Source organism: Trachypithecus francoisi, unplaced genomic scaffold (assembly GCF_009764315.1).
Source record: "Trachypithecus francoisi isolate TF-2019V2 unplaced genomic scaffold, Tfra_2.0 Lachesis_group17, whole genome shotgun sequence".
NCBI classification, from domain to species: Eukaryota; Metazoa; Chordata; class Mammalia; order Primates; family Cercopithecidae; genus Trachypithecus; species Trachypithecus francoisi.
In genome coordinates this window covers 107362130-107380480 of record NW_022681462.1, presented here as the reverse complement: position 1 = coordinate 107380480, position 18351 = coordinate 107362130, and the positions used below count along the sequence as shown (strand labels likewise).

General features: G+C 48.9%; 1 protein-coding gene across 2 annotated transcripts in view; it reads left to right on the top strand.

The window, feature by feature from the left end:
- The window catches only part of SNTG2 (syntrophin gamma 2), a 353789-nt gene that overhangs the window by 240759 nt on the left and 94679 nt on the right, over positions 1-18351 (top strand). For both annotated transcript variants that reach the window (XM_033176694.1, XM_033176695.1), the window contains 2 exons: positions 14913-15042; positions 17015-17053. In XM_033176694.1, the coding sequence (XP_033032585.1) occupies positions 14913-15042; positions 17015-17053 (169 nt within the window). The remainder of the gene's footprint in view (positions 1-14912; positions 15043-17014; positions 17054-18351) is intronic.

Below are 18351 nucleotides of genomic sequence, written 5' to 3'. Positions count from 1 at the left end.
GCACCACCCCCTCGGTACTGTTTTCCTGATAGTAAGCGAGTTCTCATGAGAACCAGCTGTTTAAAAGTGTGTGGCACCTGCCCTCTTTCCTTCCAACTCCTGCTACGCCCATGTCGAGTGCTGGCTCCCCCTTTGCCTTCCGCCATGATTGTAAGTTTCCTGAGGCCTCCCCAGAATCCTAGCAGATGCTGCCATGTTTCCTGCACAGCCTGTGCCACCATGAGCCAAGGAAGCCTCTTTTCCTTATAAATTATCCAGTCTTGCATATTTCTCTATGGCCGTGTGAGAATGGACTAATACAAATTGTTTGTGGAATAGGGAATGACTGAACAGAAGGAAGGAAATTCAGATTTGAGTGATTATCCCCAAATAAGAGCAATTAAACAGCTCCAGAATCTCTGTCCCACAGAACTACTCTGCGTCACTTTGCAACTCTTTACAGGAGGAACTAATTTTTATTTACCTGCTCACAGGAGCCCTGTCCATGCCTCTTGTTTTAGTTAGGCCTCAAATTGATTAAAAGTAATTGACTTTCTTTTTTTTTCTAAAACATAGAAGGAAAGAAAGGGAACTGGGAGGGGAGGGGAGGGGAGGGGAGGTGGAGAGGGAGAGGGAAAGGGAGGGAGTTAAGTAGTAAGGTAGGAAGAGACAAAACCCACAACTTAGGGATCTTTTTGCCCCACATCTACCGTGTTTTTTTAAAAATAATTAAATTATGTTTTGTGAGTTCAATAAAATTTCATGTGCTTTGTAGGCACTCACTTTATTTCAGAAGAAGAAGGCAGATGGGCTCTGTAGTAGTCATAATGGAAACAGACCTACTGCAGATAAGCAGATTTTGAAAAGTGATACCACAAGTCAGAATTCTACTGTTAAATACTCTAATTTGTTTTGCAAAGGAGATTACCATATTTAAATAGTCACACCAAAAAGAATCCTTTGGTGAATTTTCTGGAGTTCGTCCATCCCGAGAGTACAGCACTGGATGCTCTGAGCTCACGCGTCCCGCACACACGGGGCTCCTTACCTGGGCTTCCAGGGACACAGCGTCCTGGTGGCTGTGGCACCTCAGGAAAGGGGGGCTTGTGGTGGGATTTGTGGCACCTCAGGAAAGGGGGGCTTGTGGTGGGATTTGGGAATGTGTCGGGTGGTTCTGGGAAGGGCCAGGAGGTCAGGGCTGGCCCTGCACTGGGTGCCATCAGAGTGTGGGCTGTGTCAGCAGCGTCTGGCTTAATTTCTATCCAGGAGCATGAGACAGGAAGGGGCCAGAGCCAGGCCAGGCTGGTGGGGGCAGCAGCCCCTCCCTCAGACCAGCAGCCCGCCAGGGACCTGTGGGGCCTTTGTGGCTGGACGGCATCTCATGTGTCCCCTGCTCCTGCCCTGCCTTGCTCCCTCAGGTCCCTGGAGAGCCCGGGTCTGGGGTTGATGATGTGCGGGACCCTGGTTTTCGGAGCCCGGGTCTGGGGTTGATGATGTGCGGGACCCTGGTTTTCGGAGGAACCCACAGCCCTGCTGGCTGCCAGCAGGTGGTAGAGCTGCTGTTTGCTTCTCATTACGCCATCTTTAAATTTTCTGAAAACTTTCTTTTGACGACAGAAGGTTAGAGTGTTCATGTTGGCGGAAAGAGAATAATCCCATTCTACTTACATCTCTACAAACGCCCAGTTCTCTGGCATGTGTCCTACCCTGATAAGGGCACAGGCCACGTGTTTAAGATCTGGAGGTCCCTAAGTCTTCTCAGAAGCCAGCGCTGCCTTCACCACCTGGCACTTCTGGCGGGGGCATCTTCCCTGCTTCCCCGCCCTGGGCCGCCCCCTCCACGGGCAGGCAGGTGAATCAGGGTGTCCTCTGAGCACCACGGAGAGCTACCCCGAGGCACCCGTGGACCCGCTGCTGAGCGGATCAGTGACTACATAATAGAGCTTTCCTGAGTTTGCTCTGATAGAGAACAAGGGCCGCTGATTCACAGAGGCACCCTGACACCCTCCCCATCCAGCAGAGGTGTGGAGCAGCTCTGAGCTGCCTTCTCTGGCATCTGCTCCTTCTTTCCTGGGAATTCAGAATCATTCTTGAGAAATCATTCTGCATCTGCATCATTCTGCCGGCTCACTTCTCGAGGCTCCTTCACGCTTCCTCAGGGGGAGTGGTCCCCACCGCACTGTGTGACGCTGCTTCCGAGATGCCCTGGGTGCTCCTCTGTCTCTGTGTCTGTCTCTGTCTCTGCCCCTCTCTCTGCCTCTGCCTCTCTCCATCTCTGTCTCTCTTTGACCCTCTCTGTCTCTGTCTCTCTCTCTGCCTCTCCTGGTCCCTCTCTGTCTCTCCCTGTCTCTGTCTCTCCCTGTCTCTGTCTCTGTGTCACTGTCTGTCTCTGTCTGTGCCTCTCTCTGTCTCTCTGCCCCTCCCTCTGTCCTTCTCTGTCTCTGTCTCTTTTTGTCTCTGCCTCTCTTTGTCCCTCTCTCTGTCTCTGTCTGTCTCTGTCTCTACCTCTGTCTGTTCCTCTTGGTCTCTGTTTTTGTCTCTGCCTGCCTCTGTCTCTGTCTCTCTGTCTCTCTCTGTCTTTCTGTCTCTGTTTCTCGCTGTCTCTGTCTGTCTCTGCCTGTCTCTGTCTTTCTGTCTCTCTTTTTCTCCCTCTGCAGTCTCTCAGTCGAGTATCTTTTCATTTCCGAGGATTATCCGTTTTGTTTTCATTTTGACTGTAAGGGATTAGTGCCCTGTCTATGAAGAGATAACTGCAAAGTCTCGGCTTGGGGACATTAAGATCTTTTCTTTGTATCTAAGCAGGATAAATTCATAACAAGTTGTCCGCTTTAAACATTAATTTGATTTTTCTTTCCTTTGTGTGTGGAGATTTAATAGGCTCTCAGGGTTTGTGATGAAAATGAACAGGAAGGGCTTTTTAAGCTGGAGGTGCTGAATCACTGTAGATGAAAGCAGTGCGGTGATGGAGGGCGTCTGCCTGTCCTGCCTGCTGCCCCAGCGCCGATCTTTTGTCTCTGCCAACTGTGTCCAGTTCCTCGGCGACTCCTGGGATCCCTGTGCTCCTAGCCCCACGACCACAGCTGTGGCCAGAGTCATTTTACCATGAACCCCTCACCTCGATTTCCCAGCACCCTCCCCATTACAACTAAACATGAGCCAAAGTCCCTGAGTTTTCCTGCTGCTGAAAGGGGAGAACTATCAGTGGCATAGTTCGTATTAATCCCCAAGCAGGGGGGAACCAGGCGTGTCCGGCAGAGTGGATGGAGAAGGTTTTAGAGGCACGAGATCTTCAGGGTGTCCATGACCTCAGCACGCTAACCTGGCTCTGAAGGCCTCGTTTTAGTCAGCGTGGGCGGTCGCAGCCCAGTTCCACAGATGGGTGGCCTTACGCAGCACACAGATGGGTGGCCTTACGCAGCACACAGATGGGTGGCCTTACGCAGCACACAGGTGGGTGGCCTTACGCAGCAGGCATGCGTCCCTCGAGCTCTGGAGGCCATAGCCCTCCAGAGTCCCACAGATGGGTGGCCTTGGGGACTTGGATTTCAACACTGAACATTTGGGGAGCCACATTGAATCCACTGGGAATTTGACCCCAGACTTGGGGATGGGAGTTGCTAGGGATACCCCACTTTTAGGAATTAGGCCAAACTTTTCCATTACTATGGAAGTCACACTCGTCAAAAACTGGATTTAATTTCATTTTTTCTTCTATCTGTGCCTCTGCCTGGAGCACAGTCCTGGGGATGACACCTGACCCTTGACCTTTGACCTGGCTTCCCAGCCTCCTCATCCCCCTCTCACCTCCTCTGCTCCTCTCCCCTCCTGTTACCTGCTCTGTGCTTACCTCAGAGACCAAACTTGCCTATGCTCTGCCTCCCAGACCCCTCACCTGGAGTGTTCCAGGGCCCCTCTGATGCCGTGTGCCCAGCGTGGGAGGAGGAGGTACAGACAGAACCCTCAGCGGCATGTGCAGAACACATTGCATGTTCCCCTCACTCATACTCAGCCTTATCTGGGAAAGCAAAAATATTCTCCTGGCTGAATCGTTTCCTGGCATAGAGATTTTTATGTTTACCTAGACTGGGTCCAGTCTCCAAGCCTTGGCTGGGTGTTCCGAGTCGGCAGCTCGCCTCGCTCCACGGCTCATTTCAGACGCAACGTTTCTATCCCAGGAAAAAGAATGGAAGCCATGATAACTCAGGTCGCAAGAACGGTTACGTTCCTGGAGTTCACAGAATGGAAGCCGTGATAACTCAGGTCGCAAGAACGGTTACGTTCCTGGAGTTCACAGAATGGAAGCCGTGATAACTCAGGTCGCAAGAACGGTTACGTTCCTGGAGTTCACGGATCCCCTCCAGCAGGTGCAGTTGTATTTAACACCTCAACAAATACACAGGAAAAATGCAGTGTTAGGCAGGGAAACATTGAGCTGTGTAAGCCGTGGCCATTCATGTGGCTTTAAGGTCCAGAAGAGGCTCTTTGTTAGTTCAGAACTGAGGTGTGAATCGGAGACGGAGTTCCTTATAAAGTTCACTTGTGTGTGTGTGTCCCTGCCTTTACCGCTTCTGGCCTTATGAGTCACCTTGGGAAAATTGGTTTATCTACATCAGCCTCGATTTCTTCATCTTTAACATGATAACCACAGGACTTTCTTCATAGGATGATTGTGAGCGTTAAAACCACTGCAGCATATAAAGTATTTACATGGTGTTTATTACAAGGTGTGAATAAATGCCAGCTGGTTCTTTTTATCCTCGATATAAATGCAATTGTTTGTAATCTATGTATTTTCCTTCCTCATTTCTCCCAAAAGTATTAAATATTTAACTTTAAAGACATATGTCGGAGTATGAAAAGAATCAGGATGCTTTTGTGAAAGGAGCCTAAGAATTCTTTGCACATCATTGATCGGTTGTAAAATAAGCAGCAGAAAAGGAGAGACAGGAGGAGACGGGTGGGGAATTGTGCATCCTTGTGTCCGCTGCTTTCTTGAGAGTCGGCTTTTACTGCCTTGGGGCTCCCATGAAGTCCGTCGCTTATGGTCGGCAGGAAACATTGACGAGTGGCTCTCTGAGCCAGCGCTTCCGTCATTCCTGTGCACACTCAGTCCTGTGACCTCCCAGTGTGGGACGAAGCTCCACTCACGTCTGCGCTTTGGGGTGGAACGTAAGCACCATCTGGACTAAGAAATCATTGCAGAGACGTTCACTGCCAAGGATCTGAATGAAGTGGAAAAGTGCAGACACTCGGAGACGGTTCATCCTGCTCTCGAGTGACACCACGTCTTTCTCGTCTTTGGCCCAGGAGTGCAGCCCCATGGTGTGTGCAGGTTAGCACACCCGGGCATGGTGCAGTTTGTGGGCACACGGAGGCCCAGTAACACCAGCCGTGTATTCGGTGATCAGATTTTATGCAGGAAACATTTCTTGACCACCATTTAATACCACTTGCTACAGTGGAAAAAAGAAAAAAAATAAATAAATAAAACCTTGCTGTGGAACATGTGATTAAATGAGAACTTTCAAAAGTGTATGAAAGTTGGAAACTAAGGCATTCTGGTGACCGACACCAAACTCCACTGGTTTTAAACCATTGATTTTGACTGCACGGGCTTTGAGAGAGCCTATTAGGTTATTGTGAATTCAGAGGAAACCTGAGTGGCTATGTCATTAGAAAGTTGGATTTGGATGTTAACATGAAGGTTGATCCCTGGAAGAGGACCTGGAGGACTGCTGAGCACAATGTGTGCTTCTCAAAAACGGGATGATCACTCAGAATGTTCTCCATGTACACGGCGCCCTTTCTGCCAGTCACCCAGCTTCGCAGAGGTTAAATCAGAAGTGTAGGCAGCAGTGGGTGGGGCCGCGCCACGCTCCGTCCCAGCACCAACTGGGAACACAGGCGGCGTTTCCACTGGAGTCACCCCATCAGTGTGGAGAGACACGCAGGGGCCCAGGGACTAAAGCTCTGCTAGATGGAGGTGGAAGGCTTCGAGGCCATAGCAGTGACCTCCTGGGCACGGAGCCTGTGACACACCGAGGCTCCCACCGAGAGAAACCTGGGACCCAGCATGTAGAGGGCGCTCTTAGACTGAACTGGGACAAACGGTGGAGACCGAGCCGCTTCTTATGTTCATTTTCTCAGCTACAGGCGAAACCGCAAGTTCTCTTATGCAAAATAGTTATAGAAAACTAAATTTTGAGAGGTAGAAGTCTCAGGTTAGGACTTAGTCCCAGTAAATTTAGCCTCTAAGACTCTTTTAGACTGTTCTACTTTTATAGACAATACATCTATCTGTGTTTCAAATTGATTGTATTTTGAATTTTTCACAGTAACTTCACTCATTATGTAAAGTGAACTTTTAAAATGTGTTTGTTTTTTCAAACATGAGGAATTCGAGCCCATAATCAAGCTCATTAACACACGTTACAGCACCTGTAACAGGCAGCTGCGTTTCTTCCCTGGACGGAAAGCGGGTGTCCTGCCTGCTGTCTGCCCGAAGAGAGGGGCGTGATGTGTAAGTGTCCTTGTACATTCAGCACCCCCAACTGTGTATTTTAAATCACTGTGTACATTTTTATAAAGAGTTATTTTGTCATCACTGAAAGAGGTTCTTTGTTTTTTCCTAAGTTAATTCTGCATTTGCCCTTAACAACAAAACCAAACAAAACATACAAAATCTCTTCTAGTGATGATGAAATAGCTCTTGAACAAAAGCAAACAAAAAAATACATTTCTTTCCAAGCAGGAATTGAGCACCTACTGTGTGCACTTTCCAAGGTAGGAAGGATTCTTACAGGAGTAACAGCCTGTCCAGCTGATGGCTGCTGTGCCAAGGCCACGGGTGGGTGGAGGACAGTCGGCCCCTCGCTGGTGTCCAGCGTCTGCTGCTGCAGGCGGGTGTTCTCTCCGGAAGCGGAGGAGCCGCCCGTGTGACTCTGATCAACAGCCCATTGGTGTGGGAAGGAGGGTCGCGGCAGACAGACAGCCTTTGAGCTCCTCCGCTCAGGTGTGGATCCATTTCCCTGCCGTATCTACCCTGGAGTCCTGCAGCTTCCACACCAGCTCCTCAGGCCTGTTCGAGTGCGGGTCTGTGCAGCCACAGCTGGGGAAGCTGAGCTTCGGTCTCCACTGAAGTTAGGGCTTGAAGGTGGCACTGGCATGTTGCAGTCAGCCTTGTGTCTGTCATCTGGTGGAATGAATTAATTCCTCTGAGACATGATTACATTTCACAGTAAACTCGTGTAAAATATAAACAAGTTCTCTGGTGATTCTTCTGCTCGTACTGGTGCCGCTCTTAAAGTTCTGCTGGGTCTAAGCGAGGGCACTTGGCTGCATTCTGTGGCTCCAAACACCACTTTGCTGGGCAGGTCGACCTCCATTCTAAAAACGAGGAAGACAGCCTGAGAGGCTGGCAGCCTCCCACCCCGTGCGGGGGATGACACCCGCCCTGTGCAGGGGATGACACACAGCGCCCGTGTGGGGGATGACACACAGCGTCCCGTGTGGGGGATGACACACAGTGCCTGCAGTGTCCAGGCCTTTCTGTGTCTCGTGGCTGGGGTCTGAGTGCTGCGCTGTGTGGGCTGAGTGCTGTACCGTGTCTCACATCTGAGCTAGGGCTTCTGTCATTCCTGTGCACACTCAGCCCTGTGACCTCCCAGCGTGGGACAAAGCTCCACTCGCGTCTGCACTTTAGAGATGATGGAGGGTCCTCGTGGTCATGGACTGAGTTACCCATGTTCACATGTATGCTTAAAATGTGGCCTTGACATTTAAAAAATATGGTTCCCTTAGGATCAGAGAACATGGACTGCAAGGCCTGCTCTGGCCCTGATCCTTCCAGTCCCTGGCTGCGGGTCCCTGCTGTGTGGGGAGCACCTTTCTCTCACCCAGGCCTGCTTCAGCACAGCCGTGCAGCCCCTGGGAGACCCTCACTTCCACTCCCATGGTCCGTGCCCACTCTTGCCCACCTGGGGGCCTGCTCTGGGCTTCCTTTTATCAACAAATCTCTACATCTTCTCACGTTACCCAGAAATTACTGCTGTGACCCGGGCCCTGAGCCACCTGGTTTTAGGAAGCTGTGGCCTAAGGGGACAGGAGCCGACTTTGGTGTTGGGTAAAAGCACGCGGCTGCGGCTTCTGCTGCTCCATTCGTTGTCAGGTATGCAGCCTCCACCCGTGTTCCATTTGATAGTCCAGATAATCTTCACTCTGGATTCATGCAAGCTACCAGGATACAGGCATTCTGTTTAATGATGAGGTTTTATCCTTTGAAATGGAAAAAGAAAACAAAGATGAGTGAGTAAACTCAGGCAGGCTGTAGTGTTAGGATGACCTGCCCGGTGTGTCAGACAGTTTTATAAACAGACAGCACTGGCAGCCAGGCTCAGAGGGACGGGCACGGGAAACTTGGATGTCTGGGGGCCGGGACTCGGGAGCAGTTTACAGAGAAGAAAAGGCGAACGCTGAAGCTGAGAGGATTAGGGGACAGTTTTGTGAGTGACGCCTTCACCTGGATGAAAAGCGAAGTCCCGTTGTGATCACAGGTCACCCTCTGTCCTGCCCGCTGCTGGGGGTGCCCACCTGGGTGGTCGAGGCCAATTAGTTGGTCTCACTGGATCTCAGATAACCGAGAAGCAGCACTGAGCCCCGGGATGCTGGTTGAGCTTCCCTGGAGTAAACGCAGATAACGATCCCACCTTGTGGGCAGCGCAGCGCCCGGGTCCACGGATCCCGCCTTACGGATAGCACAGTGCCCGGGTCGACAGCGCGGGGGCCAGAGGTTCCCAAGCTTGGGCCCAGGTCCCACACTCAGCAGCTGTCCGGCCCGGCCTGTGGCACAAGCCCCTGCCACCGTCCTGCACCCTGGGCGGTTGAAATGACAGTGGCTCTTCCATAGGGTTACTGTGAGGGTGGAATAGAGCCAAACGTAAGTTACTTAGGATAGAGCCTGGCACAAAGCCAGCTCGTAATGAGTGATGGCCTTTAGTTCTCTGTTGTTGTTACAGCTACTGCTGCCACTATCGTATATCACCAGTTCTTATCAGGTGACTTGCCCGGCAGTGTGGGTGTGAAAAGAAGCACAGTGCAGCACCGTGCCTCGCTCCAGATGGTCCCCAGTGGAGAGGAAAGTGATCATGAGGATGCACTAAATGTGCGTACGCCAGGCATGAGCTCGTCCCTTCACCTCCCTCCTCCGTTTCCTTCTCATGGCCCAGTGGTGTGAGCCCATTGTCAGATGAGGGAACCCCACAGTGTGGCTGAGATCCGGTGGAGTCAATCCTACTAGCAGGCAGCAGGCAGAGGGGAGGCCGCAGGCAGAGGGGAGTGTAGACACCACCTTCCTGTGACAAATTCAGGTGCTGGAATCCTGCTGGGTCTTCTCAAACATTTACTCACAAAGCAAACACTCATGTGTGCCTGTTGAGTGCCAGGGCTCTTAGTGCCGGCCGTGGTAGAAAGAACAAAGCGCAGGACGCCCACTCTGCTGAGGCCTGCAGCAAACACACAGGCCCGTGACGGCCCCACGGTAAGATGCATGGACATGCGCGGCATCCCTGCAGGCCGCCTCCTGTCCTTCCCATCCACAGGGAGGCCTTCAGGGAGTCCCTGGACGTGGCGCTCCAGTGCCCCACTCACTGGCCTCGGCATGGCCTGCATGGATGGGGCCTCCTGCCTTTCCTGCTTCGGCAGCCCTGCCCCGGGAAGTGAGGGGCTCAGAAGACCCAAGCCCTGTTCTCACGAGGCAATGGGAAGTGACAGAGAAGGGTGAGGAGGTGCCCTGTGAGACACCACAGGGGGGAAATTCTCTTTCTTGGACCTATTGAACTTTTCTTTGTCTCGAGTGAACACTTTATTTGTGGCCTGAATTTCTGGTAACAATGACTTCCCCCCGCCACCCCGAGACAGAGTCTTAGTTGCCCAGGCCCGAGTGCAATGATGCGGTCTCCGCTCACTCCAACCTCCGCCTCCTGGGTTCAAGGGATTCTCGTGCCTCAGCCTCCCAAGTAGCTGGGATTACAGGCATGCACCACAACGCCCAGCGGTTTTGTGTGTGTGTGTATTTTTAATAGAGATGGGGTTTCACCACGTTGGTCCGGCTGGTCTCCAACTCCTGACCTCAGGTGATCCTCTGCCTTGGCCTCTCAAAGTGCTGGGATTACAGGCGTGAGCCACCGCGCTCAGCCCACAATGACTTTTTAATGAACAAGTTACTCCATTAAGTTCAGACGTTCCTGAACTTAAATTAGCCCTCTTTATTAATGTTTAATATGGAATATTTAGAAACGCCACTGCATGACAGGGAAGTAGAAAAAATATATTTTTCTAAATTGTGCTGAAAATAATATACTACAGAGACAGTTTTGAAATAAAATATGTGAACTAAATTTCAAGATTTTTCAAATTCTGAAACATACACGTTATCTTTTTGTCTCATGAGTACTCATAATTTTCAGTCATGAGCTAAAATACACACACACACACACACACATATACTGTCCTTATTTTCCAAAGCATAAAGGCTTAAAGTTAAGTAAAGTAAACAGACGTGTGTGCAATGCACACCTTTCCTCCCTGTTACCGCAGGCACAGAGGGAGGTGGTGGCCAGAGCCAAAGGGGAGTGACAGGCTGTGGTGGTAATGAGGGCCACCAGCCATCATTTATGGTTGAAAGCATCCTTGGTTAAATTTTGTAAAGTCCAACGTATTTATTCTTTAAAAACCGGACAGCTTTTTGCTAAAAAGGTGATTTACGCGTTTTGACTTCCTTTCTCCAACACTGAAGCTTTGACAAGCAATTAAGAATTCTCAGTTTTTAGGGTCAATTTTTATAGTTACTGGAATCCCACAGCACAAGTGGAGCAGGAGGTTGGAAGAGTGGTCGTTGGTAGCAGACCTAGCAGGGGTTTCGGTTCGGGCTTTAATAATAACTGATAATGCTCTATAATTGGTTTCCACTGAAGCAGATGATTTGAAAAAGGGTGGAATGTGTTGAGGTGCGTTTTGTGGCAGGAAGATTCCCAGCGGTTGGGCAGGATTCAGAGGCCTTTCTGGATGTGGACCTGAAGACTACAGCGAAGGCAGGCAGTGTGGCCGGACGCCTGAGAGCTGGGCTGTGGGGCTTTTCCCGGCAGGAGCCGCAGGGTGCAGGGCTGAGGCTGGCACTGAGCCCACAGTCAGGAGCGCAGGAAGAACGGCCCAAAGAGACTGGATGTCCTCCACGGGAGGTGCAGACCTGAGCACGTAACTTCAATTCCTTAATGTCCTAATACATGAAGACGTGTGCTTTGAACTTTATTGGAATGAATTTATTTCTCTTAACCAAAAACTGTGATTCAATTCACTTCCTAGAGCATAAAACTCTATTTTCAGTTTTCTCTTTGGAATTCAAAAATTCTCTGAGGGCATGAGGAAACCCTGGGAGGAGGGTAGACTTTTCAAAAGTGCCAACACAGTCAGTTCCTGGCTTCCCTCAGGATGGTGAGTGTCGGAGCTGGCTTGGTTTCTGCTTAGGGAACCCCGGGGCACCAAGCACTCTGCCTTTGCTTGGTGTGGCTTTGCTTACGGCAGCTTCATACAATCTCACACATGGCCATCAAAGAGCATGTTAGCTCCTGAGCAGGTGCTCTGTGAATTTCAGCTCTGACAATGACCTTGACCACACGAACACCATCCTGAAAGGCCTGAGCGGCCACCGCAAGGCAGGGAGAGAGGCCAGGTTCCATCCGTGAGCCACGGAGGAAACTCGGAGGAAACAAAGGCCCAGAAATGCCCTGGAAGAAGCGGCTGCTGATCTCGCATCCAGACTTGCCTGAAAGCAGATTGCGTAACTTACACCAGTTACCTGGCTTCTATAACAATAAACCAAACAGTGAACCAACGATAAGCCAAGCTGTGACCTTCCTTTCCCTGTTTTATTAACATGTTAGTATCTGCCATCAGCATTGTTGTCAACAACTTTCACAGCTTCTGTTCATTTGATTTTAATTTTTATTGCTCTCTTTGACAAAGTACAGACCAATAATGTTTATGTGGAACTTATGGGCTTACAAATAACTTTGTTTAGGTTATCCCATTTGTTTCTCTCAGTATTTCTATTTTATGGTATAGTTGGCATTTGAAGCCCATCGTAAGGACAAGGAAAGCCCAGCTCAGAGGTGAGATGTCCAGCCTGCCTCGTGTAGCTATGGCACAAACGTGCCTGGACTGCAGATGCCTCCCTTTTCATTGCAGGTCACAGCCGTCTGCCCCTTGTGCGAGGCCATGAGCCTCTGGGGCTCCATGTGTGTTCAGTGCCTCAGGGGGCAAAGCTGATGATCTTTCGCAAGACCACAGCATCGATAAAGGATCCTTCATGGAGCCTGGGCCCACCATCTCTACCTCACGTCTTATTCCCGCTACATGAATGACGGTGTAAACATCTGAAGGCAGAGTTAGGACTCGGGCCTCAGATTCCTTCTCACCACTGACTTTACGGGGATGACCACAGTACTGACCCTGTTGAGAGCGCTCGGTGTTCAGCCCTCCACGCATTTGGTGCATACGTCACCAACCCTGAGAATCAGGAAACGCCAACTCCCCGAGGAGACACTGTTGTTAGCACATGTGAGCTGGAGCCAAGCGGTGACCCGAGTGTCCTTCACATGCCCCACCAGGCGTCCCTGATTCATGAGAAGGGGCGTCCCTGCCCCACGCTGCCCCGGGGTCCCTGCAGGCCCCACCCCAGTCCAGCTAGCTCCAGGCAAAGCTGCCCCTGGTCCACACTGGCACCACCTCCTGTTCCTCCTCAGGTCTTTGGAGAAAAGCAGGCTCTCCTGAAAGAATAAAAGCATGGAGCTCTGAGATGGGGAAAATTGGAGGGTGGGACACAGGGAACTTTTGAAGATTCTTCTAAAGTCTGTTTTTGGTCTGAGGGTTGGTTGGCCAAGGGTACTGAATACATGACTGTTTATGGAGGTGTTCACTGGTGAGTTGTGTGTGTGTGTGTGTGTGTGTGCTGTAGCTCAGTGTAAAATGTGCCTAAAAAGAACAGTCTCTGCCCTCTTCATGTGGGGAGCCAGGGAACTTGGCTGTTGTCCTCAGTCATCTGCTTGACCCAGCCGTTTGTTTACCATTAGATGAAGGTCAGCCTTGCTTTGTGTATGTCACACCGGTTAACATGAACAAACGAGAAATTATGGCGACCAGCCCATTTATAGTCAGCACTTATTTAATAAGAATTAATGGATACTTGGACAAAAGTATGGATATAAGTCTGTCAATATTTAATAAGCACCTAATTCATGTGGAATATTACACAATGTGCCTAAAATAGTCTCCCAGCATTTTAAGGTGTAAAGATTAATTTATTATAGCAGACACCCAGGAGCAAAGGCCCCACGGAAAGCGATGGACCCTGAGGGACAGGTGCTCACCAGGAAGACCAGGAAAGGAGATCAGGCAGGGCTGTGCGAAGGTGGAGGCGGAGCTGCCTGCCCTCCCCACGCAGGGGACCTGCTTTCTCCGGCCTCTTCCCCTCTCCAGCTCCACTCAGTCACCTCCACCTTCACCTCTGTCCTGCAAAGTCAGGAGTATCTTGTTCATCACCATCAGGCAGAATATCAGCTACAAGTAGATAAACCTCACATTCTGATTCAAGAAACACTAATTAGGATGAGAATGTCCCCTAGACAGGGATGTCTGCTTTTAAAAAGAATGATTTTTAAAATAGCAAACTCTGGTCTGATAGATTTGGCTCAAACATATGCAGAACTGTGTTATACCATCTCTGTTTCCCACCCCTTCTCCTACACACCCCTCCCTGCCTAAGAAAGCAGCGATGACACTCACATTTGAAAGATTATTAAAGCATAACTCAGTGAAGACTTTTCTTTTTTTAACAAAAGTTATGTTTGTTTTGTTCTGTATTTTATCTTCAGTTAGCGACTTGAGACCATGGAGGTATTATGGGTCATATAAATTAATATGCATTGTTTTCTTCTTTTTCTTTCTTTTTTTAAGATAGGGTCTCACTCTGTTGCCCATGCTGGGGTGCAGTGGCATGATCTCGGCTCACTGCAAGCTCTGCCTCCCGGGTTCAGGAGATTCTCCTGCCGCAGCCTCCCAAGTAGCTGGGACGACAGGTGTGTGCCACCATGCCCGGCTAATTTTTGTATTTTTGGTAAAGATGGGATTTCACCATCTTGGCCAGGCTGATCTCGAACTCCTGACCTCAAGGGATCCTCCCACCTCAGTCTTCCAAAGTCCTCTGATTATAGGCTTGAGCCACTGCGCCCAGGCAATATGCACTATTTTCTTTGAAAAAGTCTACAAAAGTGTACATGACATTTCTCTTTTGCACATAGGTATATGTAAAGTATGCTTTTAAAAGATGTTGCATGACAGGGATGAACTACTGAATTTGAGACAGTTGGTTTGTTGTCGTTAATACTTGGCCATGATTGGGTTCTCAGCAAGTGGAGTGTCGTGGAGCAATGGAAGGGGACCCAGCCTCTCCCGAAGCTCCCCTGTCAATCGAAAGCGCACACGTGGTCCTAGAGAAGGGTGGATGCTGAGTGCGGAGGGTGCCTGGGCTGCTCCAGCCTCACCCCATCAGGAGCTTTAAGTGCTCCATCCAAAGGGTCTTTGAAATAATAATGAGTAAGAATCTTGCAGACAATACTCCAAAATTTCTGGAGCACTGTTCTTCCCCTGACAATTGCTTTTCATGTTTCATCGAATTAAAAGTAGCTCCTGTTACCAAGGGAATTCGGGGTTTGGCCTTGGTCTCAGTGAGTCTGCTGACCGTACTGAGGTGCCTGAGGAAGGGGTGCAGTTGCCTCGTGTCTAGGGTCCAGGGTAGACCCCTGCATCAGCCTTGAAGCTCACGGAGGCAGGCCTGCGCCCCTCGCTGCGGGGCCTCCTGGACAGCTCTTTTCCCCCGGCAGGTGGAACGCGTTCGAGGTGCTCGCCCTGGATGGAGTCAGCTCTGGGATCCTCCAGTTTTACACGGCCCAGGAAGGCGCCGACTGGCTGCGGGCGGTCTCAGCCAACATCAGGGAGCTGACCCTTCAGAACGTGAGCACACAGTGTTTCTCAGTCTCTGCTGATGCTCATTTGTGCATGAAAAATAATTGAGACATCATATTTTTGATGATTTATGATTAACCCTAAACAAAATCATGTACTTGTTTCAATGTGTCAAATCCCCGACTATAAACATTAAAAATCAAGCCATCAGAATGTTTCCAAATCAAAGAGTGTGGCTACGTCTGACAGCTGGGAATTTCCCACCTGGTTTTATCTTCCTCCTCCCCTCTGTCTGCCTCTGTCTCTCTCCCTCCCTTCCTCTCTCTTTCTCTCCACACACATATACAGAAATAGTTATGTGTCATAATTTTATATTTTACCCAAATGCATTGATACAATGCGACATTTTGAATTGGGGAAACCTAATTGGGTTAAAAGTATAATTCCCTCAAACATTATGAAGATTTAGGAAAAGGCATAATTGAGCAAAAACACTACTTCTCAAATGTGTGCTGCAGAGTCCCAGAAAAGAAAAAACATTCTATCTCTTTAAGTAATGTGTTTGATAATAAAAGTCAACAGGACATTTTAAAAATTAAAGAAATGAAAAGAGATGGGGTGGGAGCAAAGACTTGATGATGTGGGAGTTGTCTGGAGTGGTGAGTGTCTGGATACGGACATGGAGCCGGAGCCGCAGACCTGGAGACTGTGGCAGGACAGGCCCTGCCTGGAGGGGGCCCTGGACTGACCTTACTGTCCTTGCTCCCTCCCAGCTGACTTGCCCTGTAATTGCACCTCGATCCCTGCTCTGTTCCGGCATAGCCTGGAGGCTGCAGAGACGGGGTTCAGCTTGCAGACCGGCCAGGCACGGCCCACCCTGCAGCCCTGCAGAGGCACCCGCCCTGCCCCTGCCATGCCTTTCCCTGCCCACCACCCCACATCTCCTTTGCAACCTCGCTTCTTCCTGTGGCTGCTAAACAGAAGTTAACCTGTCACTGGGGGAAGCAGTAATGTGTGAGATTTCTCCTGTAAAGACCTCAGGGGCGTCCTTTCTGCAACCATAGAAGGAAGTACCAGGACCTTCCTGATATCGTAATTTTCAGACGCGGCACTTTAAATTCCAAAGTTATCTGAACAAATAGAAAGGGAAGAAAGGATGGTTCTTGACTCATATTTGCAGAAATGCTTGTGACAAGGAGCGCCCTTCAGTTCTGTGTCATTTCACACATCACCCCTCGTAAGCAGGGTAGAGAAGTCAGACACCCCAACACTTTAGAATGGAAATGTGGACTCTGAGCCACCTCCCGGCTGTGTGGCTGTGTGATAGTGGGCTGTGTGGCTGTGGGCTATATGACAGTGGGCTGTGTGGCTGTGGGCTGTGTGGCTGTGTGGCTGTGGGCTGTGTGACAGTGGGCTGTGTGGTTGTGTGACAGTGGGCTGTGTGGCTGTGTGGCTGTGGGCTGTGTGGCTGTGTGACTGTGGGCTGTGTGGCTGTGTGTGTGGCTGTGTGGCTGTGTGTGTGGCTGTGTGGCTGTGTGTGTGGCTGTGTGTGTGGCTGTGGGCTGTGGGAGTGTTATGATTCTGCACCTCCACTTCCTCGTTAGTAAAATTTTGGAAAACAGCATCTACCTCCATAGGTCGTTGAGTGAACTAAATAACAGAAAGATTATCAACTGTGATAACCATAATTACCATCACAGTAATACTGACTGCCAGAAGGTTATGTAGAGCAGGAATCATTTCCTCACTTTTCTCAGATATTGGAATTTAAGCACCTGCTCTCCCATAACTTCACTCACATAAATACTGATATTTGAAAAAGAGGAATTGAAGTCTGCTAGTTTTTTTCTACTGCTGCCATGCTTGTATTGGCTCTGGCTAGGTTTTCAGATAGGAAATGTGTCATTAAAGAAGCCTGTTTCCCAGGACAGAGTGTGGCTGATGACTTCCAGCTGTCACTCAGGTGAGCCGTCCTGATGTTGGTGGCCGTGGCACTGACTCTTCTGCCTTCTCTCCACAGATGAAGATGGAGAACAAATGCTGCTCTCCTTCCAACCAGGTAGGGTTTGTATTTTCTGCTTCATGATGAAACACATCTCGAAAAGTGGTCTCTTTGGTTGTTTGAAATTTGATTTGGAAATGTTGATAGGAAAACGTTAGCACATTTCAGACTGCATTTTGTGGTCTCTGCCCTCCCTGTTAATTCTGTAAAACTGCTCTGTCGATGGGAATAGCATAGGTCTTTCTGATCTCCTGCGTATGGATGATTTCTCCATTGGCAGTTATGTTTTTTTGTAAGGAATTGTGATTTAAATGATGATTTAGATATGATTGTTTAAACTGAGAAGGGCTTTGTAATGACATACCTGTGCAATTTGAAATTTTAAGCATTGTATCATTTTCTTAAATAAAATCCTTACTAGGAAAGCTTCACTCTCAGGCGGGCTTTGACCCAGTGGGTGTTATTACCGGTGGATAGGATCCTGCCATCCCCAGATCCAGGCAGTTTGTTCACCTGGAGCCCAATGCCCTTAACATTGTACTGGATTCACAATGGCTACCTTTGTAGCCACCCTCAGGCCTGATTTTCTGCTCACTTCCCAGGTCTATGAGTACTTAGGAAAACTCTATTGTAATCAGGCTGTTTGAATATCAGGCAAATCAGCTTTTAAGCCACTGTGTTATTCTTCTGTTTCCTTTATAATAAACTTATGGTTTAATGTGTAATGTAAGGGAGTATGTTACTTACAGTTCATTCATTTTTGGTTATATCTCTTATGGGCTTAAAGAAGCATGCATCTTAGCCTCAAGAAAACTGAGAAAACCATGTTCGGTTTGCTTTAAATAGCGCACAAAATAGTGCTTAGCAAGAATATTTGAATTCACGATGGAGGACTTGAGAAGAGCAGGTCTCCTGCCTATCAAATATTTACTGAAAGAATGGGAAAATAGGGCTGTGTTTTACATTAAACCTCTCTAGTCAACATTTCTACATTAGAAAAGAAACAGAATAAATAGTTCTTCTAAATCTTTTATCTCTTAATATTATTCTAAATTTACCATCAGCTATTTTTGTTTACATAGCTATTTAATGATTATTTATATAAATTCTTCAAATTAATATAGGATTCATTTCATATTCTTATACATAATTTCCCTACTATGTGTTTTTGTAACAGAAGTTCTGAAGCTTCTCCACAAAGTACGTATCTCTCTGTGGTTCCCACAGGAAACACTTTATCTCCACCTTTTTATCAAGGCTGGTGGGACAGTGGGCCAAAGTTTTGCCATAGTCTCTATGAATAATTTACCATTTGATATTGTGTCTTATTCACCATTTGATATTGTATCTTATTC